This window comes from Drosophila kikkawai, chromosome 2R (genome assembly GCF_030179895.1).
Source record: "Drosophila kikkawai strain 14028-0561.14 chromosome 2R, DkikHiC1v2, whole genome shotgun sequence".
Lineage (NCBI taxonomy): Eukaryota > Metazoa > Arthropoda > Insecta > Diptera > Drosophilidae > Drosophila > Drosophila kikkawai.
Window position 1 is genome coordinate 21046898 of NC_091729.1, and position 24103 is coordinate 21071000.

Below are 24103 nucleotides of genomic sequence, written 5' to 3' on the forward strand. Positions count from 1 at the left end.
GATTCCGTGGCGGGATGTTGTGTCGACAAGTTGTCGGAACATGGAAATAAATGTCATTCAGTTCCACCTGCCCAGCACGATACCTGGGGTGGTGATACAGGGGATGGCGCTCGTTTCCAGATCACAACTGATCCCAAACAAAATTCCGTTTAAATTGTCAAAAGCGCTCTCTAATTGTTTATGCTTGCTGACTCGCATAGCTGCGGTTATATATTCTAAATACCGTTAATTAAATATATATCTCGCCCGATCTGTGACTGCCACCCGTTCAACTCGTGCATCTCCAATTCTTCAACTGCATTTTGTCATGCATTTAGAATGAAGAAAACATGAATGTTGATTACATTTAATTGTTTATTACATTAAATGTTTAACCAAAGTTGATAGTCCAAGAATTTCGGTTCATACAATGTTGCTGGTGATGGAGTTGTAGATTGAAATTTGGTGGCTATAAATTCCACAAATTAATGTTATTAAAAATATCGGATTATTTATAAAAATAGTTATTTAGTTACTCTATATTTGAAATTATTTTGGGGTGTATTCAATGAAAGTATTAAAGACTTTATTCAGAATATTTGTTAAATATTTTATAGCTTTAATTTGTTATTTTATCAACTACCCACAAATGGTTTACTTATTAACTTAGGACTTGCCTAAAATTTGTCACTATTTTCTTATCGAATTAAATTTTGTTAAAATGTTTATAGCAATTATTTTTTAGTTTAACTGCACACAAACTATTTATTTGTTATTTTAACAAAATTCAAATTTCAATTCAAAGTACTTTTTATTTTATTACCGAATTTAACACACAAAATCACAATTGCAGCAGAGGTTACCACGCACAGGACTCGACCCAGAGTCGAACTGAATGAAATCTGTGGCAGCCAGGATCTATTTATACTCGGAAACTGTTGCTTTGCTTCGTGCCAGAAAAAAAGGACATTTTCATCCAATGAAAATGCGATTAAACAGCAGGATGGCTATTTTCCTAATATGAGTGACAACAACAATCAGCTTAGCGAAAAAGCGTGGGAGCAGCTAGGAAAATCGAAATAGCCTTTACAAGTTTTAAATACCCTTTAAATATTACATTTTATTAAAAAAAAGAAAGCTACGAAATTTATGAATATGTAATAATGAATAATTATTCTTTAGATGCAATAAAGATTTCCAGAATTATATTTAATACTGCCTTAAATCTTGCTGTAATTCTACTTAATCTTATATCAATATTTAATAATAATTAGCTGCACCTATTGCAATTTTTCACCTAACTGTGGCGGAACCACGTGGTAAATATATATGCATAAATATATATTATTTAAGTTAATCTTCCCTAAGCCCGTCATAAATATTAACACATATATTAGTAAACCGCATCTAAAGCGAATCAAGACCGTCACGAATAAGTGTGGCATAATGACGAACGTCGTTCCTTTTTTAAATACGCATTAAATTATAAGTAAATCTATTTATTTAGAAGTTATTTAAAGCAAACAATATCTTTTTATCTGTTGCCACTAATATTTGTTTAAATATCTAAATAAATAAGTTACTATGTTATATTAATAATAGTAAACTATATTATTTTTTATAAACCACATTTTATTATTTATTTCTTAACCCTTTTTGGTAACCCCTCCTCGCAGGGAAGAGTATTTAAAATCAGCAACAGGCTGTTGATGGGCAACAAAAAGGACACCCAAGACCGAACGGGACGAAGGCAGCACGACAAAGAGAGACAATGAGAGGGAGGTTCAAGGAATGGCCAATGGCGTCGAGTGTCCTGTTTGTAGGGACCTTAATAGCTGGCCAATCGCTGGCGGGCAACTCCAGGCAGGATCAACAGGCGGTCGGCCAAGACTGCTGGCTTCCTCAGCATCCCGTTTGTCTTTACCAACTGTAAATACGGATTAAAAGACTATTCCCAAGGGAAAATACATAGCAAGACAGGAAGGCATAAATTCTACAGTTAGTTGGAAGTTTTTTAAGTTCGCTTTAAGAAACGCCCCAAAATATCAGAGAAGCAAATCAAGCGCCCCGCTCATTACACACTTGTTACAAGGTAGAGGTGGGGTAAGCAGGGAGCACCGCTGATAAGGAGATAGAGAGAGAAAGAGAGAGGTCAATGAGCTTTGTACTCGTCTCCGCGGAGACTCTGAAAATTTCGACAAAATACCGCTACATTGAATGGCTTTTGCACGTCGCTTTAGAGTGTGTGTGTGTGTACTGTATCTGTGTGTGTATTACCAAATATTGAGCAATAAGAATAAGAATTTCGGTTTCTTTTGGGCATGAGTCGACAACGACAGGCAGCAGCAACAGTTACAAAGCGGCTTTTGTTCTCACCCCCGCGCTTTCTTTGCATTCTTATTAAATTTGCGGCTATAAATACATTTCGTATAAGCTTTTATTTAGCTTTGAGCAACAGATAAATACGTTTCAAAAGTGCATGTGCATACAAAAAATAAAAAATAAACAAAAAAGCGAGGAAAGATCATTTCTCTTTGCCGCTGTACTGCTTGTAGCTCACCTGTGTGTACTCTCTTAAAGCGATCGCTTAGGCTTTCTCTCTCTTCTTGTACTTTCTTCACCCCATGTCTCTTAGGCACTCTCTTCTGCTCTCTCTCTCTCTGTCTCTGCCTGGGTTTTTTCGTGTGTTTTGATTCCTTCATTCTTGAGCGCTAAGAACGTTCGTTGACCTCCGTTGCCGAGTGTTGGGGTCTCTGCTTGTTCTTCGCTGCTTCTGCTGCCCGCTTAGCGGTACTTCTCAACCTGTTTTCCACCTCTCCCGCGCTCTCTTTCTGCTTGCTTGCTTGTGTGTGTGTGTGTGTGTGTGTATGTTTGCCGTAGAAGTCTTCCTGTTTATTCAGCGATTAAAGGTGCAACTGAGCAAGCTCCGATGACGGGCCCCAAAAAAGAGACAACAACAAGTACAAAAGATACAAGATACAACGTCACGGGTTTCGGGTCTCTGACTCTTTCGAGTACGAGTTCAATTGCGAGTATCAGTACGAGTTCGAGTACTATAACTCTGGCTCCGAACTTTCGGACATAACATCCCATCTCTGATTCTCTGATGAAATGCACGCATGACTCCTCTCACGGCATGTGGTATTTGTATCTGTAAACTCGCAATACAGTTCTACTTACGAAATACAAAATTTAAATGAATAAATATATAATCAATTGTTGTTTTTATATTTTTATTTTCATGGTAAAAGTTTTTTAAGATACATCTGTATCTTAGTATCTTTAAGTTCTTCAGATGTATCTATTATATCTTTTTAAATGAAATATTTCATTTTCAAGCCCAATATAATAAGATATTTCTTTTCTAATTGGAAATTATTATTATATGATTTAAGAAATATCTTTTAGTATCTCTCAGTATCTTTTTTGATCCAAAAAACCATCACACCTATTTTATAATAAGTATCTTTGTATCTTTACTCATTACATTTTCAGATTCTTTAAAGTATCTTTAAAGCCAGTTCTCCCTAGGAACACCTCACTGTTTTTTTATTATTTTTGGTTGCTGCGTGGATATTTTTGGGCAGTGATCACGCATTTAATTAGCAGGAATTCTTACAGGTGTGGTGGTGGTGGTGTGCGTGTGTGCTAACTTCTTGAAGCTCCTTTCTCCTTTCTCGGCTGAGCTTCTGTTTCTGTTGCTGTTTCGGTTTCAGCTGGTTTCTTTTATTCTTCTTTTTTTTTTGCTCGCCTCCGCACAGGTTCCCGGTTAGCGCCCGAGGATGATGATTCCGCTTCCACCGCAGTTGAAGAGGATGATGATCATAATCATGATCATGGGATGCAACGGGTCTTCGACTCGGCCTCTCGCCATTTAGTGTGCAATCGATTGTCCCCACGTCCAGTCCAGTCCACACGGATTCCGGATCTCCAGATTCCGATTCTGATTTAGCTCTCCATCCTTCCTGACCCGATCCGTTCCGAGGCGCTTCGTTCCGCTCGCCGGCAAGCGATCATCATCGTCATCTACGTCACCGGCTAATTTCACCGTTTGAAAACGGTTTGAACTAATTCGCGGGTTCTCTGCGATCATGATCATGATCTGGTCGAGTGAAGAGTTCAGAGCCTTGACACTGCTCCAATGAGTTCAAGTGTGTGTGAATGAAAGTCATCTGTCCATTGATGAGAGCCAAGAATCTGGAACTACCATGCCAAGCACCATTAGAGGTGAGTGGGAGGTGGAGGGCTACAAATACATATTATATATATTGGTATAAAATATTGTTATTGAAATGCACATAAATTAATATAAGAAATATATATACATATAATTTATATATATTATTATAATATCATTCTTTTATGATATATGCCAAGAGAGGTTAATGGTTGGAATTATTTTAATATAATAATTGAAGGCTTATAGCAGCAATTATAGGTACTATTACATATTTATAAAGTAGTTTATACCAAATAGAAGCCCGAATTTATTAGTACTATTAAAATAAAACTTTAATTTAATAATAGATTATTAATGGAACAATTTATTATTGGTATTAACGATATCAGAATGTTATTTTATAGACAGTTTTTAATTTATTAAAGGTTTAAATAAATTATAATTGATTTACTTCCAATAAGCTTTAAATCTTCAGCCCAAAAAAGTATGCAAATTAATGCAAATTTAAAAAATAATTAAAAATAATTAGTTGTATTAACCAACATTTATCTGTCTTTGTCTTAACAATTTTCTACTTGAAGAAACCAGAACAAGTAGCTGCTTTCATTAGCCAAAAGTTCTTAGTGAAGGTTACAGCCTTTCCAAATGTAAACATTAGCAATTAAATATAATAACTTATTAGCTGCTTAAATATATTATTGATCCATATATTATGTAATAATTAAAGATCATAAGAAAACATATTTATCCACTAACTAATTTCAAGCCACAACATTGCATAGTTTTCTTTTTGAAACCAATTTTCCAAATCAAAAATTCGAGTTTCTCTGGGCCACCGTCAACCTTGCTTGGCTAAGACCGCCTAATGGAATCATTAGGCAGACACAGAAAAAAAATAATACATTAATTGATTATAAAAGGCAACGGCTTTCAATAGCCGCAAATAAATGGATGGGATATGCAGTCAAGCTGCAAGACATGCAAGGCAAACGCAGCGAAGCTAGCTAGCTGCTGGATTTCCGATTCTGGCCAAAAGATTTTACCATTTTACCACATCTTCAAGGCAGCAACGGCGCACAGAACACAGCACAACGGCAATGGGCAAAATGTTGCCTCATCGACAGCGGCGGGGCTGCAATAAACCAGTTGGAGGTTGGAAGTCGCAGCTAATCTTGCAACACAGTTGCGCAACAAAGAATCCGAGGCAACGGTACTAACGTGTTTGTCGGTGGCTATTGTGGCTACAAGTTCTTCTGTTCTTCGTGGTTCTTTTTTCTTTTCTTTTTTCTTGGCAATCAGCTTTGAGCCAGTTGCGTGTAACAGGTTTTTCCTCTTGAATAACTGGGACTTTCTTACGGGACTTTTTCGGAGAGTTTCTGCAGAAGAAAACAGGTTAGAATCGGCACAGACTTGCAATAGATGAGACAACCGAGCCAGCCAAGCCAGCAGGCTGCCAGCCGCAAGAAGTTTACAACGGTGAGGCACACATTTTCACGTTCACGTTAGAACCAACGGTGTTTTAGCCAAGTTAGCTGCAAGTAGTCGCTGGCAGAACCAGTTAGCTCTTGATTGTCGTTGCGCAAGCGGCCAACAACAGGCAGTCAGCAGGCAGGCAGCAGCTCGAAGCACCACAAAATAAATCTAACATGATTTAAGCAACGGAAAAACATGAAATATTAATGCCAATGCTTGACTCAGCCCATCAAGAGGGCCCTCTAATGATGGCCAATATCCGAGATCTGTTAGGTTTGGGCCCAGTTAGGCGATTAGTCCAAATTCGCGCTGCCAGAGTTGGCCAATGCCCGACTTGTTCTCCCTTTTTTTCTGGTCTCTTGGGGGTCACGTCACGCAGTTATGGAATGAATTGTTGCGGTTATATAGCTGTTATTGGGTTTATCTTTTACTGAAAACTGGAGGCCTATGGCGGTGAGGGTTATTAACAAATTTGGCAATTAATTTTTGGTAGCTTAAAGCCTTTAATTTATGTATAAGAAGCTTTAACTGTTAATTTATTAATATATTTATAAAATTTCTTCCTTAAAAAACTCTTCTTTGAAAGGAAATTCCCTCAAATTTCCACCCATTTCAAAAACTACCGCCCTTTGGCTTTCCACCTCGAGTGTGCAGAAATTTCCTCTGTTTTCCATTTCCACCACAACGGGAATTTCCCACAGCGGCAGGCACTCACACCCTCGCTCTTTTAGCTAAGGGTGGAAAAGCTGCGCAACAATGTACGTTTCCGAGTTTTCCGAGCTGCCGAGTTCCCGAGTCTTTGCCGAGCTTCCTCGTTCACTCGCTTCCACCGTCGGGCTGCCGCTTCCAGTTTTTCCTGGCTATGCACTTGGCATTATGCCTACTAACCCTATTTTCGCAGCAGTTCGCAGCGAGCCCCATTTTCCGAGTTGCATGCGGGGATACACACACACACACACACACTCTCGTTATTGCGATTTTCGCACTGAAACTGAGGCGCAACCCCCACGAAACGGAAAGTTTGTGCAGCGCCACGGCGGCGAACTGTGTTTGTGGCACTCGAATTTGGGACACATTCCTGTAAAGGACGCAGCTCCGGTCAGCTGCTGTTTTGCAGTTTTGTGCGAAACAGAAAAAGATACAAATAAATAAATAAATAGTAAAAACGCGCGCGTTGTAAATTGAAGAAAACTTAAAGAAAATTAAAATATAAATCAAAACGAAACAATATTAAAGTGTGAAATAAACTCGGAAAATAGTGGAATAACATGTTGAATATCTAAGATATTCGAATATATATCTGTGAGTGTTTTTATCGATTTGCATGGGTGCCGCTGAAAAATCGATTATTAAAGCCAAAGCCCAGTGGCCACTTTCCACTCACTCACACAGCTGGTGGTTGTTGTTATTGTGGTTGTGAGGTGGCATTAAGGGTGGCGGCGGTTGCATAGAAGAGGGTTGCGTGCCGCAATGTGGGAAATCAACAGCAGGAGAAGCAGCAGCAGTAGCAGTGGCAGTGGCCGTACAGGCAGGAGCAGCACCAGCGACACACTTCCAACTGTTTTGACGTCGTCGAGTTCCAATGGCGCTGCTTCCACCGAATGCTGCAGCGCAGCCTTGCAGCCATCCAGCGGCGACGCGTTGCATGTGCAGCAGCAGCAGCAGCAACAGCAACAACAGCAAAAACAGCAACAGCAGCAGCAGCAGGATACGAAAGCGAGGATGACAACGACCACAAGCACCAAAGGACACAGATACAGAAACAGTCACAGTCACCGATACACAGCAACAATTGCTGCACAATAGCCCCGCAATCGCAACAGCAACATATTGTGGCCAAGAAAAACATAAACAAATATTCCGAAAAATCAAAAGACCATTAAAAAACTATAAGCAACAAAATAGATCGCATAAAATCATTTAATAAACAATCTCCAGGATATGGCACAAAAGTTACGTTGAGTATACGACGCGTATTTCCAGCTGCAAAACGAACCAAAAACGAGCCCCGAAACGAAACGAAACGCACAGGTGCATCTCACAAGAGCCCCCCCTGAGCCCCCTTCCCGCTCCGGTATCTACACCAATTGACAAGCAATCGAAGGAATTAACAAAACACATTGTTTATTAGTCTCGGCAATTTTTTAAGTGCACTTTCGTAAGGCTGATTTTGAATTTATTTCGATGTTGTGCTTCTACACCCCTCTAAAAAAAAAAAAATACACAAAAAATAAAGGCAAGCAATGAACCAAGTGAAAGTGAGCAGTGAGTGATTAGTGATTAAGCCGAGGCACACGAATCCCTCAGATACTTTTGAATCTTTGCGAGTCTGGGTTAGGAAACGGCCGCCACAACGGATAGGCCAAGAGACCTCCTGCTGATCCAGCAGGCCAAGCCCGCGGGCAGTGGCAGCAGCTCGAGCTCCAGCTCCTCCTCAGCCAGATCCACTTCATCCTCCACCTCCTCCTCGGGTGGAGGTCAGGTGTATATCGACACCGATGCCGCCACAGCGGCGGCAGTGGCCAATCTGCGCAGCAAGGTGCCTTCCATATCGATAATTCCGCTGCCCGCCAACACCACCATTGTGGCCAGGAGCAGTGCCTCCAGTGCTGCTCCTACAGCCCTGCCCCAGCTGATTCACACGGCCAGGAGTGTGTCCAACAAGTCCACGGGCACCTCGCCACCGTTGGCCTTCATCTCGGATGCGGGAGCGGGTTCAGGCGGTGTAGCTGGAGGAGCTCCTGCTTTGGCCCTGCTGCAGCGACCCCAGCAGCAGCATCAGTACCAGCAGACGGACAAGTGCACGGTGCTCAAGCTCCAGTCGGGACTGGGGCCCAGCACCAGCACCTACCTGCAGATCGAGCAGCAGCTCAGCGAGCTGGAGGCCGCCGACGAGGAGGAGGAGAACATGGCCAGCCTGCTGGGCAGTGCGCCGCCGGCTCAGATCCTCGCCAACCAGCCCATCATCGTGAAGATCGAGCCCACGCAGTCCTTTCACATTGTGGATGAGAGCGACACCAGGGTGCTGAGTCTGCCTCTGAGTGATGCGGACAAGTTGGGTGCCAGCTGGATAGATCTCAAGGATATAGCCGGGCTGCAGGCCAGCGGAGGAGCCACCCTGCTGGATGTGTGCTTTGAGCAGGCCAACGAGGAGGGCACCATCATAGCCACTGTGCAGCCGGAACTGGACACGGATCTGGAGGCGGAACTTGAGGGGGATCCAGAGGAGGATGAGACTGAGCAGGAGCCACCAGCGCCCAAGAGACTGGCCACTAGCAGGACGCAGCCCCAGCAGCAGCATCAGAACAGGCCACAGCAGCATCACCAGGTGAAGTTCCTCTCGGATCCACCGGCCTTGGCGCGCTCCAGCAGCTTCAGCAGCCTCAGCAGCTTCAGCAGCCTGAGCAACATCAGCTCCGTGTGCAAAAACATGGCCAGCAATACTGCCAACACTGGCAACACCAGCAGCAGCAGCGAGAGCCATGCCAGCAACCTCAGCCAGCTAAAGCGAACCAAGGATCGAACGCCACCGCCCATGGCACCGCTGAGCAATAACCAGAAGCCCGCAGCAGTGGTGGCCACCACCACGACATCAGCAATAGCCACGGCCACATCAGCGGCAACAGCAACAGCAACAGCAGCAGGAACAGCAAGCACGCCAGCAACGTCGGCGGTTAGGGAGTCTGGCGGCAGCAGCAGCAGTCATCATGGCAGCAGCAGCGGCAGCAGCAGCAATGGAGCTATGACAGGTAAATCCCCTTAAAATAGGCAAAAAGCCAAGGCTTGGCTTTGCTTTTTATTACAAGAGATTTCAGGAGGGACAACAAATGGGTTGTTTATGAAATTCTAACAGAAATTTTAAGGAATTGAGTAAAAAACCATTATAAAAACATATATTTAGACATTTTTTTGTTTCCTAGTTTGTGTTAAGCTTGTGTTCATATTTCCCAGAAAAAGCTTCGTTTTATGAACAAAAGTCAAGAAAAATCCAAGTAAAATCTTAAAGATACAGGACCCATCATATAGCTGGGTGTGCCAGAGAATCTCAACGATCTCAAGTCAAGGATTCCCCCATGAGAGATGCGTTCACAGGCCATAAAATTCCCCATCAAATTCTATGAGCCACTGCAACTGGGCGCATTCCACTTGTTGCCAGTGCAACGGCAGTGAGCACTCACCCAGAGCGACCGCCGGTGAACAGCAATGGCTCAGGTAATCACTGGCACAGGTAAACATACAGCTTTTTCCGCCCTCACACTCCCCCCCAAAAAGAATCCGCATCCAAAAGCTATGCAAATGAACGCTCGGTGAACGCTGATTGCGCAAGCATCCCCGGGCGGTGGCGGCAATTAACAGGCTGACACATCAGCAACACATCTCGGCAACTCAAGACGACTTCAACAGGTGTATACACACACACACACACACACACTACTTAGGCTAAAACAACTAAAAGGCTAAAAAGAATTTCAATTTACAAGCCTCGATTTATTGGCTATTCACCTTTGTGTGGCTGCAGCCACTTGGTACGGGCAAGTGTCCCACTTTCCATAGTCAACAAAAACGCAGCAACAAAAAAAAGAAAAAACAAGAAAGGAAGCTAACTTCGGCACGCCGAAGTTTGTATACCCTTGCAGATTGGTTTTCATATTTATATCATAAATTATAATGCCGAAAACAGACACTAAACAGAGTTTGATAACATTTTACCTATACCTATTATGTTTACAGTTTGACAGTTACAGTTTTACATTCCCAGCTTTATATATTTTATACATTTACCGATCGCTTCTATGGCAGCTATAAGATATAGTTGTCCGATTTTTATGAAATTTATACCAAAATTCTATAATAATAAGTGAAGCTCATATCTCAGAGTAGATGAAAATACGTTGAAAACAACGAAGTTATAATTTTTTCTATTACTTTCCCTATCTTTCCTATGGCAGCTATAAGATATAGTCATCCGACTTTCATGAAATTTATACCAAAATTCTGAAATAATACCAGAAGCTTATGTACCAAAGTAGATTAAAATACGTTGAAAAACAACGAAGTTATAATATTTTTCGATTAATTTCCCGATCGTTCCTATGGCAGCTATAAGATATAGTGGTACGATTTTCATAAAATTTTTACCAAAATTCTGGAATAATAAAAAAAGGCTATATCCCAAAAATGATGCAATAATATTGAAAAACGGCCAAGTTATAATTTTTTTTCTAAAAATTTTTCGAACATTTGTATGGCAGCTATATGATATAGTCGTCCGATCCGGCCCGTTCCGACATATATAGCAGTGAGAGTATATAGAAGACTATATGCAAAGTTTCATTCAGATAGCTTTAAAACTGAGGGACTAGTTTGCGTAGAAACGGACAGACGGACAGACGGACAGACGGACAGACGGACGGACAGACGGACAGACGGACATGGCTAGATCAACTCGGCTGTTGATGCTGATCAAGAATATATATACTTTATAGGGTCGGAAACGTCTCCTTCACTGCGTTGCAAACTTCTGACTGAAATTATAATACCCTGCAAGGGTATAAACATGTTTTGACATACTAAATAAGCCGCTGCTAGGCTGCCTGCCTAGCTTTTGGCCAAGTCTAGCTGCTGCTGCTGCTGTTCTTTATCATTAGGTTCTGTTAGCTGTTCTCTTCTTTTTTGGGATTCTTGCTGCCTCGTCACATTCGCTTTACTGCTGTTGCGGCACCAAGCACAGCAACACCGAGCCGTTCTTCTGCCGCCTGGCTCATATTTTTACCGTATCACGAACCTTAGCGGTAAAAACGTCAACTACAAACTATACAGTTAGCTGAATGAACAGTGGGAGAGGTGGGAAAGAAGGAGTGACTGAGAGCGAAACTCGGGCCTAAACTTGGCTGGAATAGAATTAACGTTTATACACGTTAAATAAATAAAAAAAATACATAACAACTTGTGATTAATAATAAAAATTTATGAGATACTTTGGGAAATTCTTTAAATTTTTACACAGAAACTGAAAAAGTTCTTATATCTTTTCTTGAAATGATATCTTTGCATCTATATCTATATCTCTCTTTTGATTACTGTTTATAAATATATCTTTTAATTTTATATTTATCTGAATTTCTTTTAAATTTCAAATTAAATCAACAATTTCCCTCAGTGCACTCACTCAAGCATAGAGCTTTGGGTATGGGGCTAAGCTGAAAAATTGATTTGGCAGCGCCTCGGGCCAGTGAGTTGATTCTGTTCTGTTCACTTGATGACTACAAATGAGTGTCAGTCACTGACACACGACTTCTCCCATGCAGAAGCCCTACAGTTTTGGGCCAAGATTGATCTATATTTTATAGGGTTCCGTTGATATCTTTCCGCTGGGGGCCCCTACGGCTCATTAGCAGTTCGGGGCGGTGGCCAAAATGTCGTATTTTTAACTTGGTCTCATGATTGATGATCGATCTTTTGGATTTGTTACCTAATTGCTGGCTATCCTCTAGAACGGGATCTTGCTCTCTGGGGAAACGATGTATCACCCTTTCGATTTGCCAAGAGATTATCCGCTTTCTCAATACCAGAAGCTTATCTTTTGTGCAAATGAGGCAATGAAATTTGAATGGAATTCTTGGGACTTTAAATGATTTGTGCTTTTGAAAAAGAAGAAAATTAAAAAGAAGAAATTATTTGAATAAAATAGAAAGAATAGAACAAAATTTAAGGTAATTTGCATATTTTAAAGTATTTGTAAACATCTATTTAAAAATTTATATATATCTTTTAAGTTTTCTTTGAAGCTTCAAAGAAATAAACCAACTAAAACTGTCTTACGATTAGTTTTGTATTGCCTAAAGGTTAATTTATAAAATTAATAAGCTTATTTTATGAAATTCCTGTGAAATCGATTTCAAATTTCAAGCGTATAAATATATAAAGATGGTGAAGTACCCTTAGCCGTCACGTGAAATTTTCAAAATGATTTAAATCGTTTGGCAAAAACTCGTTTGGAGCCACCAAAGTAACTATAACTAACAACTAACAGGGGGAATGTATTCACCACAAGCGGATTTGACAATGATTAGCCCACATAATGGTAGTTGGCAAAAAAAGATGTAAAACCGAAAAAAAAAAAACATAAAGGTTTTCTTCATCCGAACCTTTCTGCGGATGAGACGACCCTGAACGTGGTCGATGGACTTTGTCGCCCGCCGTCGCTGAATCTTCAGATGTCGCAAGCCAGATTACGAGATATATCTTTGGCCAGGCTCTTGGCACTGTCACTTTTGCGATATATCTGTAGTTTTATTGTTGTAATTTCCCATATGATTTGGCGGAGCCCAGGCCCGGGTTCATTATAATTTTGGTTGGACAACGCTTTGCATTTCATGCATGAATCTTCCGCCGACTATTAGCCAGGTCAGCTCCGCATGAGGCTTCGTTTTTTTCTTCTTTTTTTCCAATCGAGCGTGGCGAAGTTTCATTATCATATTTTCGATTTGGCCAAAAACTTCATCGATACTCTGCTGGGTCTGCGATGTCGTAACAAGCTCGGTTCATTTTTTACTGGCTGACTGGCTGGCGCTCATCTATGCAAAATGCGAATTATGCTGCACACACATCCGCTCGCCGTGTATCTTCGCATCTTTGTATCTTTGTATCTGCGAGATGCAGAGCTAATGGCTTCAGTATCTGGCCGCGTCAACGAATATACATAAATTAACAAAAACGAAATATTAATTTATAACTCTAGCCCAGCTCTTGTCTTAAACATTTACATGGAAATTTACTTTTTTATTTTGATCTTTTTTAGTTTTTAGTTATCGGTTTGCTTTTCATTTTGGCAAACTTCGAAAGCCAAATTGCCAAATGATTTAAACTAATTTTAACATTTTTAATTGGCCAGCAAACTCCATCTGCAGTTCACCTTGACTGTTTGGTTTTTTGCATTTTTGCAAGCAAAATGTTTTGAATATTTATAAAATTAATAAAAAATATATACCCATATTAGATGAGCGGTTTCGGTATTTAACCTAATTTTAGTTTTATTAGGTTTTAAAGAATGTAATAAATTATATTTTACTAATGAGTTTCCATTATTACAAGGAAAGAGGTATACGTATCTTTAGTACTTTGTATATATATCTTTACTTACAAATATTTTAACCCTGGCTAAAAATAAACAGAATATTTTAATACAATTACAAGAAGCTAAATACCTATATATGTAGGTCTTTATTTCAGTAAAGCTTATTTATATTAGTCTTTTATTTTATTAAAATAATTGATAAGGAATTTTCTTTTACCAAAAAGGGAAGGAAAATATGGAATTTTATTAAGGAAAAGCCTGATTTACTATAAGTAGTGCCTATATTAATCACTTCTTCCTCAAAGCCAAAACTACTTCCTTAATATTCCCTCGTAATTTAATTTTCTATAAAAACCCAAGACAAAATATTCAATAATGAAAAGCTGGTTGACAGGACCCAAGCGCTATAATTTAGAGCCAATTTCCAGTTAACCCCTTCCGCTTCCCCTTTCCCTTCCCCAACCGAAAAAGCGTTTGAAGCAATTTGCCAACTTAAAAAGTGCAATTAAAGGCTGGCCCGCTGCTACTGACTGCAGTGCACACATTTTGGCCTAAAAAGCAATTGACCTGCTAATTGAAGGAAGCGCCAAAAAAGCTCCCGCTCTTTGCTTAAGAGAAACCAAAATACTTGGGGCCGAAGAGAGAGCCCCCAGATAACAGCTGATTAGGCGGCAAGAGAGCGGCAGTCAGATTGCTTGTGGAAAAATTTTCAGAGCGGTTGCCATAGCGAATGAGCGGCCCAAAGCGGACGAGGCAAATGAGTGGAGCACACGAGAGGCAGTTGGAGGGGCGGGTGAAGCGAGGTTGGGGCAGCGAACTGAAGAAGTCATCGGCACAGAGACACATATACCCATTTACTACTCTCTTTTTATACGCGGTAGCCATAGGTTACAAGGGTATTATAGCTTAGGGCCAGCTGAAAATGTAATGTAACTGGGCATAAGGAAGTATCTCCGACTGGGTAGTGTAAATATATAAGTAATCAGCTTCAACTGAATAGTATACTGTATTTTCATGTAAAAACAAATACCCAAGGCAAAGAGTACTCCAAGATACTCTTCTCAAAATAGATACAAAGAGGATTACTTTGCCAAATAATTTCTTAACATCTGAAGTCGAAAAACCTGTTAGTTTTATTCATAGAACCCACACCGATTTGAGTACAGGGTATCTTTTAGTGCAGCCCACCCTCCCATAGCTTTCTTACTTGTGCTTGTTGGGGGAGAGAGAGAGCCGCCGCCGTCGCTCTCTGCTGCCGCATTGCGACGCTGCTGCTGCGCTGCCCGCAGCGCTGCCGCCGCACGACGACAACGAACTCGATAGCATTTTGAGGCACTCTTCAGCTACACCTCGTATTGAGCGTTTCGCGGCGGCGGGTTACGATGCGTGGCGCGTTGTATCTTTATTATTAATTATTTGTTGTTGTTGTTTATACTCTCTGTAACCGTATTATTTCCCATCTCGCGTGCCAGCGTGTGCGTGCATTTGCGTCTGTGTCTGTGTGCCTCCTCTCTGTGCGTGTGTATGTTGTGTGTCGTCTATGCGTTTTGCCCCCCCTCCACAGAAAAAAAAACAAGAGCCCCCCAAACACCGCCCCCCCTCGGCCCACGACACCTTTCCCCCTGGGAAAAAAATATATTAAAATAAAAAATAAATAATTAAAAAGGCAAAACCACGCGTGTGTCAAGTGCTAAGAAATAAATAAATACGAGAAATATTTGCAACATGAGTTGCAGTTGCAGTTGCAGTGGCTGCAACGGCGGCAGCTGAAGTTTGTTCGGTTTCAGATCCACACACACAACCACAAATAAGCGCAAGAATCATAGATTATGCCTATATCTATATAGCTATACTCTGTAGATACTATACAGTACCAGTCAGTCAATCAATCAATCTAAATATCGTGTGCATTCAAAATCCACATCGTGCCTACAAAAAAAATAACGAAAAATAAAAACTGCAACAATTGCAACGCGCAAGGAATAAAAACAAATACCAATACCGATACCGAAACGGAAACGGAAGTGCCAGTGACGTAATACTCTTTAAAACTACCGTAAAATCCAGGCGACAAAAAAAAGGGAATGCAAAATATAGCTACCCTCCACCCACACAGCCTCCTCCCCCTCGATTGTGCAACAAAAACAACGCCAATCTCTGTGTATGTGTACGATCGGTCAATATATATATGTGTGTGTGTGTGCCGAAAGGATAAACCACTTAATAATATTAACAAAATAGAAAATCATCGCAACATGGAAACACACAAAGCCTTCTCGGCGCCCGCAAATTGGATAATTTATTGGAATAATCAATTTTTGCCTCTAATTGGATAGCTATAACCACCAGCCTATGGATATATCACACGATCAGGAGGGATTAAATGAGATTGTTTGGGGAAATTTATGGCATCGTTTAGGATTAGCTAGCAGGCATATTTAGAGTTTATTAAGGACACGTGTACATTATGTTTTATAGTTGGACTTTGCACTGAGATTTCAAGTGAAGTTTGAGCACTTTTTATTTTCTTAAAAATCATTTATAAAGAATTATTAGGGTTCTAGCTGGTACAAGTTAAAGTTATATCTTAGAGATTGGAGGAATATGATTATAATTTCAAAATAGATTTTTGAAAAGGCAATTTCTTTGAAAAACTCACTTTATTTGTTGTCACAATTTCAAAGTTTGGCTTTTTTCAAAGGATTTTGAGACACTTTTACCAAATTTTTTAAACTTCGTTACAATGAATCATAAAGCATTGTGTTTTAAAGTAAAATTTAGATAAGGCAACGCATTACCTTTACAAATCTTTAAAAACAGATTGAAAGTTTTAAAAAACATCTCAGATTTATAGTTTTGAGATATATAGTATTTTAGGACCCAGCACAAAATGCTGTTAGATCATTAAATTCCTCTATTGTTATATGCCCCCTCATGAGGTTGGGTTTTTCCGTTGCTAGATACTTGGGAATGAGTTTCCCCCAATTATCAACCCCTTTTAGGGGGCAACTATTGCCAACTGTCAGTTGAGAGATTTTCGCAATTTTTCATAGTGTTCCCTGTAGTTTGTATCCCAGTATCCGGCGGCGCTGCATCTGTTTCTGCTTTCGGCGTGGTCCATTGTCTTTGCCCATTCTGTGGAGATCTTAGGAGCCCGAATCTCCGGCAACAAAGCCCGAGATGCGATGCTATGCCCTTTTCTTGTCCATAGTTTTTCCCCCCCCTTTGTGGCATACAGCTTGCAGCCAGCCAGCCAGCAGTTTTGTGTCTGCGTCCATTGTGGCAACTTATGATTATCAACAATTGTTATTGTTGTCGTTAGAAGCAGTTAGAGGCGGTAGTTGCACCGACTTCTATCCTCCGTACGGTTCAGTTTCAGTTCAGGCGAGTTCAGAGCAGAGCAAAGTCGGTCGTCGGTCGTCGGTCGACGGTCGTCGCCGTGTGGCCACCACCCACTTGGCTCCTCCACTGGTGCCTCCTTCTCCGCCTTCTGGAGCCCCCCCTCTCCTGCCTTTTTAGTCGACTGTTTGCATTACCGTTAGTGGAACAACATTGCTAAGCACACACAGGCACACAGGCACACAGGCACAGACACAGCACACACTCCATGTGTCGCCCATAAGTGTGCCACCCCAACAGCAACAACAACTAAAGGATGCACGCAAAGAAAAAATGAATGGAGGAATTTTTAGTGGACTTTTTTGAGAAATTAATTAAATATAGGATGTACTGGAAGGGATTTATGATCAAAATAAGGCATTAAAAACTAGATCAATAGAATTATAAAAAGATATAGTTCACTATTTTATAGTAATTTCAACAAATTATTTATTTTATGAATCTTCCACGATTTTGGATAAGATTTAAGTAATATCCCATTGAAGGTTCTGATTTGAAAGGATCTTAAAGATAAGCAACAGGATTCAAGATCCTGCATTATAATAGAATCTCAGGCAATTCAAAATATAGAACCCAGCTCGATTTTAATCGATTTCTGTGACATTTTCTTGCCGTGTGGAAAGCGGAAAACGGCCTAAGCAGAAGCCGCTGGCGGAAAACTGGGGGCAACGGCGGGGCAGAAGCCCACCCATTCCATAGGTCATTGGTCTTTTTCGTCGGCGTCAACGTACTGCGACGGCAACAACAACACCAACAGCACGGCAGCAGCGCTGCAGCAGCGACGCCGACAGCGCTGCCTTGTAAACTTTGTCGTCTGCTTTGCTGTCGCTCTGTTGCTGTTGTAACTGTAACCGCCTTCGGCTTCTGCCTCCCACTCCCCCCAATCTATCGAGCGCCTCTCTCTCTCTCACTCACTCCCCCTTGGCACTCTTTCTCTTTGCTCCATCATCGGCTTGACCGGCTCGTTAGCTTTGGGGTACCGTTAGTAAGTTCGTTGGCGCTGTGAGAAGAGAAGAGCCGAGAAGAAAGAGAGAGAATTTCACATTTCCACAGCACACTACTCTGTGTACACGGTGGGGCTTGCTGGCTATTCATTTTCATTTTCTTTTCAGCATTTTCTTTGCATTGCGTTCCGTTCCGTCTATATGTAAATTTCTCTGCTCTCTCTCTCTCGCCCCATCTCTTTATGCCACTGAGCTGGCACAATTTCAGTGTTGTTGCTGTCGCTTTGGTGACGTATTTTATATGTCTACGCCAGCGGCTTCCGCATGGCCACCCAAAAGCCACCCCCGAAAAGCCGCCCAACAAAGTGATTACACTACCCCCACCCGGCACTGCCCCCCCTGTCGGAGAAGAGAGTGGGTGAGGCGGAGAGAGAGGAAGAGAGGGAAAAGTAAAAATGTTTTTATATTCATTGGGTTTGCCGGCTCGTTAGTGTGTGTGTGTGTGTGTGTGTTTGAGCTTTGGGTCATAGAACTTTTTTCTATGTTTACCCACACACACACACAGAGACACACACTGGCAAACACACCCACAAATGCTTGGCGACGAGATTTATGCGCTGCATTTCAGAGGTTTTCCCCTACAATCCCCCCAATTTCCTTGCCCAGCCCCCCCGTCTGTGTCTGGGCACCCTTAAATCCCATTTCTTTATCGATTTTTCATGTTCATGTCCATATAATCATCGCCCCGCAAAAGGGAGTTGCCAACCGAAAAAAGGGAGAGCTAACAGGCTTTACTTGGGGTTTTCCTTTTTTCGAGGGTTTGGGGTTCGGCACAGTTCCCTGAATTGCGTTGCTTGCATACAGGGAAATGTAGGATCATTGGGAAAATGTCATGTCCTTTTGGGTAATATATCATTGAAGGTGATTCGTTATAAAATATTTCGATATATTGAATATTTGTTAAATATTGTTAGGGATATACTGAGGCTTTATTCGTGGAGTTTGGTTTATAGGGAATCTTAAGGTGTTTTAACAACTTTCATAGGAGTTAGAGGGAAAATTGGCTATTACCTTTGAATACTTTTGTTATATATTTGAAATGAAAAAAGTTATAGCCCACAAATGTACAAAATTAAAGATTAATTTGAACCTGATATACAATACATCAATTAAAATTTAAAAGTATGTCCTGAACAAATGTGATCTCCCTGTTGCGATGAGTGTCCCGGATAGTAATTAATGTTTTTACCTTAATGTTTCTTAAGAAAGAACCAAAATTATAACTATGAAATAGATACTTTTTATAGTTTGAAATTGTTCGTTAATTATGAAAAGTATCTGCTCTATTTTCTTATAACTTAAATCATAAATGTTGCAAAAAATTGTAAAGCAATAAGCGGCACACACACACAAACACACTCGTAAGAGGCGGCCATCTTTCGATCGGATCTATCGCTATCGAACTATCGAAAGATGACGCCATTTTGATGAAAACCAATTTCCCATCCGCAGACATCATTCCCGTGCAATATGCTGAATGCCATGAATTGGCCATGGCTGACAGTGCGTAGCAAAAGTATTTACATAACTGGCCAAACCATTTTGTACATCAAAGTGTTCAAGCTGAGGACCGATTAAATATATATATACAATATAAAACTGATGAACGTTTCCAAGGCAGCGACAGTTCGAATCGATGAGAAACAGATTGCGCCTAAATGTCTTCCGGAATTAATTGTCGTGAAATTTTCGTATTTTTGGAAATTTTGATTTGGAATCAAGCAAAACAGAGAAATCGACAAAACAATGAGCATAGCAACAACAATAACAACAACAACAACCACAACAGCAAAACAACAACAACCAGCAGCAGCAGCAGCAGCAGCAACAAGCAACACAATAAAAATCACAGCAACCGAAGAAGCAGCAACAATAACGCAGTGAAAGTGATAAAACAGCAGCAGCAGCAGCGGCAGCAGCAACAACAATTGCCCAAAGCAACCAAAACCAACAACAACAACAAAAATTCAAACGACAACAACTACAATAGCAATAACAATAATAACAGCAACAGCAACAGCAATCTGCACATATTGCAAAAGGGTTGAGTTGCTTGATTGTAAATTTAGATATTATCAAACACACACACACACATAGAAAATTGCTTTAAATAACTCGTAACAAAAAATAAAAAAAAAAACAAAAAAACACTTAATAATAATATACATACGCGAACAAGTGTCTTATTAAAGGATATAATTAATTAAGCAGCAGCAACAATATATAACATCAGATCCAACAACATCAACAATTTAGTACCTACAGGCCTGACAACGTTAGATCATTATATACATTATATATATATATATATATATACATATATATATAGCAATATACAAACAAATTAAATATATATACATATATCGATTGGCAAGCCCCCTCTCTCACACACACAGCCCCCCTCGTCTCACAAAACAAAAAAAAAAAAAGTAAATAAAAAACACCCACACACACTGTGATAGTTCTTGATTCACACTTTAAATGCGAAAAGCGCGGAAAATTCATTCATAAAAGCATTGGAAAACCTCTATATGGACACGAGAAGCAAGCTAAGCAGCAAAACACACAAGCCACAAAAAGTAAATTTATAAATAAATAAATAATAAATAAAAAGACCAAGTGCAATACGAAAGATTGGCTAAACAACCACAGTTTTGGAAGCGAAAGGGCAGCTATATAAAGCTATATACATACATAAATATATATATATAACACTCTATTAAATACTGTATACAACGTTTTACATATTTACAAAACAAAACCCAAGTTAAACTAAAACTAAAACTACAACTAAAAAGCAAGCAAGCTAAATTCAAATTCATTCGACTGCAAAGAGAGGCCAGATTGCGCATACGCCTCGTATGCCCGCGGCATGAGCCACCGTGTGTGTGTGTGTGAATGTGTGTGCGTGCGGTGTTAGCGGTTGCAACAACTGATACCAAGTGTACATATACATAACTATTTGGCCAATCAACTGCAGCGACATCGTCATCGTCATCGGCAACCAGCAAACGTTACAAACGTCACCAAAGCTTCGCATTTCTCATTAATAATTATGTATACGCAACGTATGTTTGACATGTGGAGCAGCGTCACTTCGAAACTGGAAGCACACGCAAATAACCTCGGTCAAAGCAACGTCCAATCGCCAGCGGGACAAAATAACTCCAGCGGTTCCATCAAAGGTAAACCAAGTTTAAATACAAATAGTACTTAACTTAAGAACAATCAGTAAGAAAAAGTCTTGGAAAACAGATTGGGAAAAAAGGTTTTTCTAAAAGAAGATCTTGGAATTTTATATATTAGAAACATGGTCATATTTATGGAAAAATATACATAATATCATTAAGGTCGTTGGAAAGTTTTCAAATAAAACTACTCAAAATAACCACAACCACAGTCTGGGCTTGATAATAAACTTAAAATAGTTGTTAGTTCCGCTTGCAAAGGTATTGCATAAACAATTTACAATAATATATATATAATATAAACAATTTTGAATCCTTTAGGAAGTATCTTCTCTTATAAAACTACCAAAAATCAGTAAGTTAAGTAAGCCTTTAGTGTGAACTTTCATGAAAATTGCACAAAAAAACAGCAAAAGCCAAATAAAGTGTAAATTTAATGAAATCCAGTTAAGTTTGTGGTTTTATGTGGCAAAGCAGAGTCACTCAGTCAGTCAGTCAGTTGGTCCCGAAATGAGTTGCTGCTCTTTTTTTTATATTTTTTACCTTTACTTTGTTATTTTGTTGGCTTGTTGGCAGTGAAAGTCACTTGGGTTTCTCAACAAAAACAACAACTGAAGACCAGCAACCAAAATTATTTAAGGGAAATCCATGAAATTCGTAAATGAAGAAAGACAGCCAAGCTGAATATTACGAAACACACTCGGTTTGCATTTGTCTGTTGTTAGTGTGTGGCTCTTTTTTTTGTCTTTTTTTTTTTGCATTGACAATTCAACTAATTTTTAATTCGAAAAGGCAATCAGAGAACAGGAAAGAGACGGTGCCCAACAGATACAAGATACAAATTGTATATGTAACACAGCCATCATAAAAAAAGTACACTAAAAAGATCACAATAAAAAAAAAAAAGAAAACTAAAATGAAAAAGAAACTTGCGAATAAAAGTTCGCGCGCCAGTCGTAAAAATAAATATATGCGAGATATTGTAATGCCAACAAAGTTTCAACAAGCCATATAAATAAATATGCGATGTATGAATTACACTTTTTGCTGGTATTAGTTAATGGGCTTCCTTCATGGTATTTTACAGTTATTGGGCAGATTTTCATTTCGCACTATCCACAATTGATTCGATTGTATTTTTCGGCACTTTTTATTGGGCCAAAAAAGAAGAAACTTTCAGAGAAAATATATTTAAACATAATTAAAAGTTGTGGGTGTTTGAATATACATTGTATTTGTGATGATTAATTTGGGTCTGGGATTTACATATGTGGGCTTATAAAGCTTAATATGCTTTACTTTTCATTACAAGGTTTTAATATTCTTGAAAAATAAGACCAGAATAATTAAATTTAAATTTAACAATAAATTATACTAAAAAAAGAGTTTAATTTTTGTTAACTGAGGTATTTAAAAGGACTGAAAAATATATATATATTATATTTTAACAATGTTGTAATTCTTATAGCTACATTTGCTACATTTAATTTAATTTTGAAAAAAATTATGGCATCTAATATAATACAAATATTAATATTCTATAAAAACTTCTTTAATAGGCTAATAAAAATATTTTATTTTAATTATTTTCTATTTGCTGACTCATTAATAGTTTAATTTACTCAAAAATGGAGGCTCAAAGGACTCAATTAATTTATTTTCCACTGCTTTGAGGGACTTTAATCCTTAGTAGAAGTCACAACTAAATTAATACACATTTAATGGGAGTTCCTTGAACCCTTCTCAAGTGAATGCAATTAGGCTTTGCCGCTGGCTTACGAAGGATGTATTATTTCTAGCATAAATCTTAATCGTTGACGACGATCTAACCCCCTTTTTTGTGTGCTAGAGTTGCGTGTGGGAGCAATTAAGGGAGCTGCTGCCACCGGACACAGGAGCGTAGAAAAGGGGGGGGGGGGTCACTAGTCACTGTTGCTTTTGGCATGCAATTTGCGTTTATGACTTCCGCAAAATCAACTTTTATTTTATTATTGAAATTTTCACTTTTTCGCTACTGCCTTTTGCCATTTTGCCTTTCTTTCTTTGCGTTTTCTTTTCTGTTTTATGTTTTTTTATTGTATTTTTTTAAGTTTTTTTGTTTTTTTTTTTTTTTTGAAACAGATAGAAACGTACGCAAAGTGAAAGAAATTTTGCGGCGTAAACAGAAAGCGGCCAAAAACGAAATTTAAAAAGCGAAAGAGTTGACAAGAAAGAGAGAGAGAGAGGACAATAAAAAAATATTCATAAAAGTCAGACAGAAAACTTTTGTTCAAGTGTGTTTGTGTTTGTGTAGTCAGCTCACACACACACACACACACGCACTCAAAAAAGGCATAGAAACAAATGAGTAGAAAATATAAAGCCCCATGCAGGCCCCCCTCTCTGCCACCTCTTCCCCCTCTCTACCCACAACGACCCTGCGAGATAGTGCGAACGCCCGTTTAACACTCGAAAAAAAAAAAAAACAAAAATAATGAAAAAGAAATAGAAACAAAAAAACTATGAAGCTACCCAAAAATTTCTGACTGTTTGGGAGAGTGCGAGTAGTGAATTAGTGTGCGTTTGAGAAGCGCCAAAGCACACACAGATACACACACTCACGCACGCACAATCAACATAGTAAAAGTCTAAAACCGAGGAAAAAAAATTTATTTTCGGCGGTCATTCAACTCGCACGCACACACACACACGCACTCTGATAGAGCAGCGGCTAGAGAGAGAGAGAGTGTGGGAGATTGGGAGAGTGCAGAGTGCGTGAGAGCAGCGACGTTATGCGGGAGCGGCAGCGACGCTAGCAGCGCTG

The 24103-nt window shown here is 39.7% G+C and overlaps 3 protein-coding genes and 1 long non-coding RNA gene across 6 annotated transcripts in view; all 4 read left to right on the top strand.

Annotated features, from left to right (window-relative positions):
* Positions 1-49: 49 nt before the first annotated feature.
* Positions 50-1187, top strand: LOC138928031 (uncharacterized). The gene is made up of 2 exons (XR_011444500.1): positions 50-205; positions 833-1187. It is a non-coding gene; the product is annotated as an uncharacterized lncRNA (long non-coding RNA).
* Positions 1188-4047: 2860 nt separating this feature from the next.
* The window catches only part of Hr3 (Hormone receptor 3), a 35060-nt gene continuing 15004 nt past the window's right edge, over positions 4048-24103 (top strand). For 2 of the 3 annotated variants that reach the window (XM_017181643.3, XM_017181644.3), the window contains exon 1: positions 21162-21297. In XM_017181643.3, coding sequence (XP_017037132.1) covers positions 21168-21297 — 130 coding nt within the window. In that variant the 5' untranslated portion in view covers positions 21162-21167. Of the gene's footprint in view, positions 4207-21161; positions 21298-24103 lie in introns of those variants that run through there. The other variant, XM_070284165.1, reaches the window with a different exon arrangement.
* Positions 6552-7444, top strand: LOC108085137 (muscle segmentation homeobox). Its single transcript, XM_017181646.3, has one exon. It carries the CDS (start codon positions 7103-7105, stop codon positions 7436-7438), a length of 336 nt encoding a protein of 111 aa, XP_017037135.1. The 5' UTR covers positions 6552-7102; the 3' UTR covers positions 7439-7444.
* On the top strand, positions 15359-20162 carry LOC121502872 (GATA zinc finger domain-containing protein 21). Its single transcript, XM_041776853.2, has 2 exons — positions 15359-15870; positions 19565-20162. The coding sequence occupies exon 2, from the start codon at positions 19771-19773 to the stop codon at positions 20158-20160; it is 390 nt and encodes a 129-aa protein (XP_041632787.1). The 5' UTR covers positions 15359-15870; positions 19565-19770; the 3' UTR covers positions 20161-20162.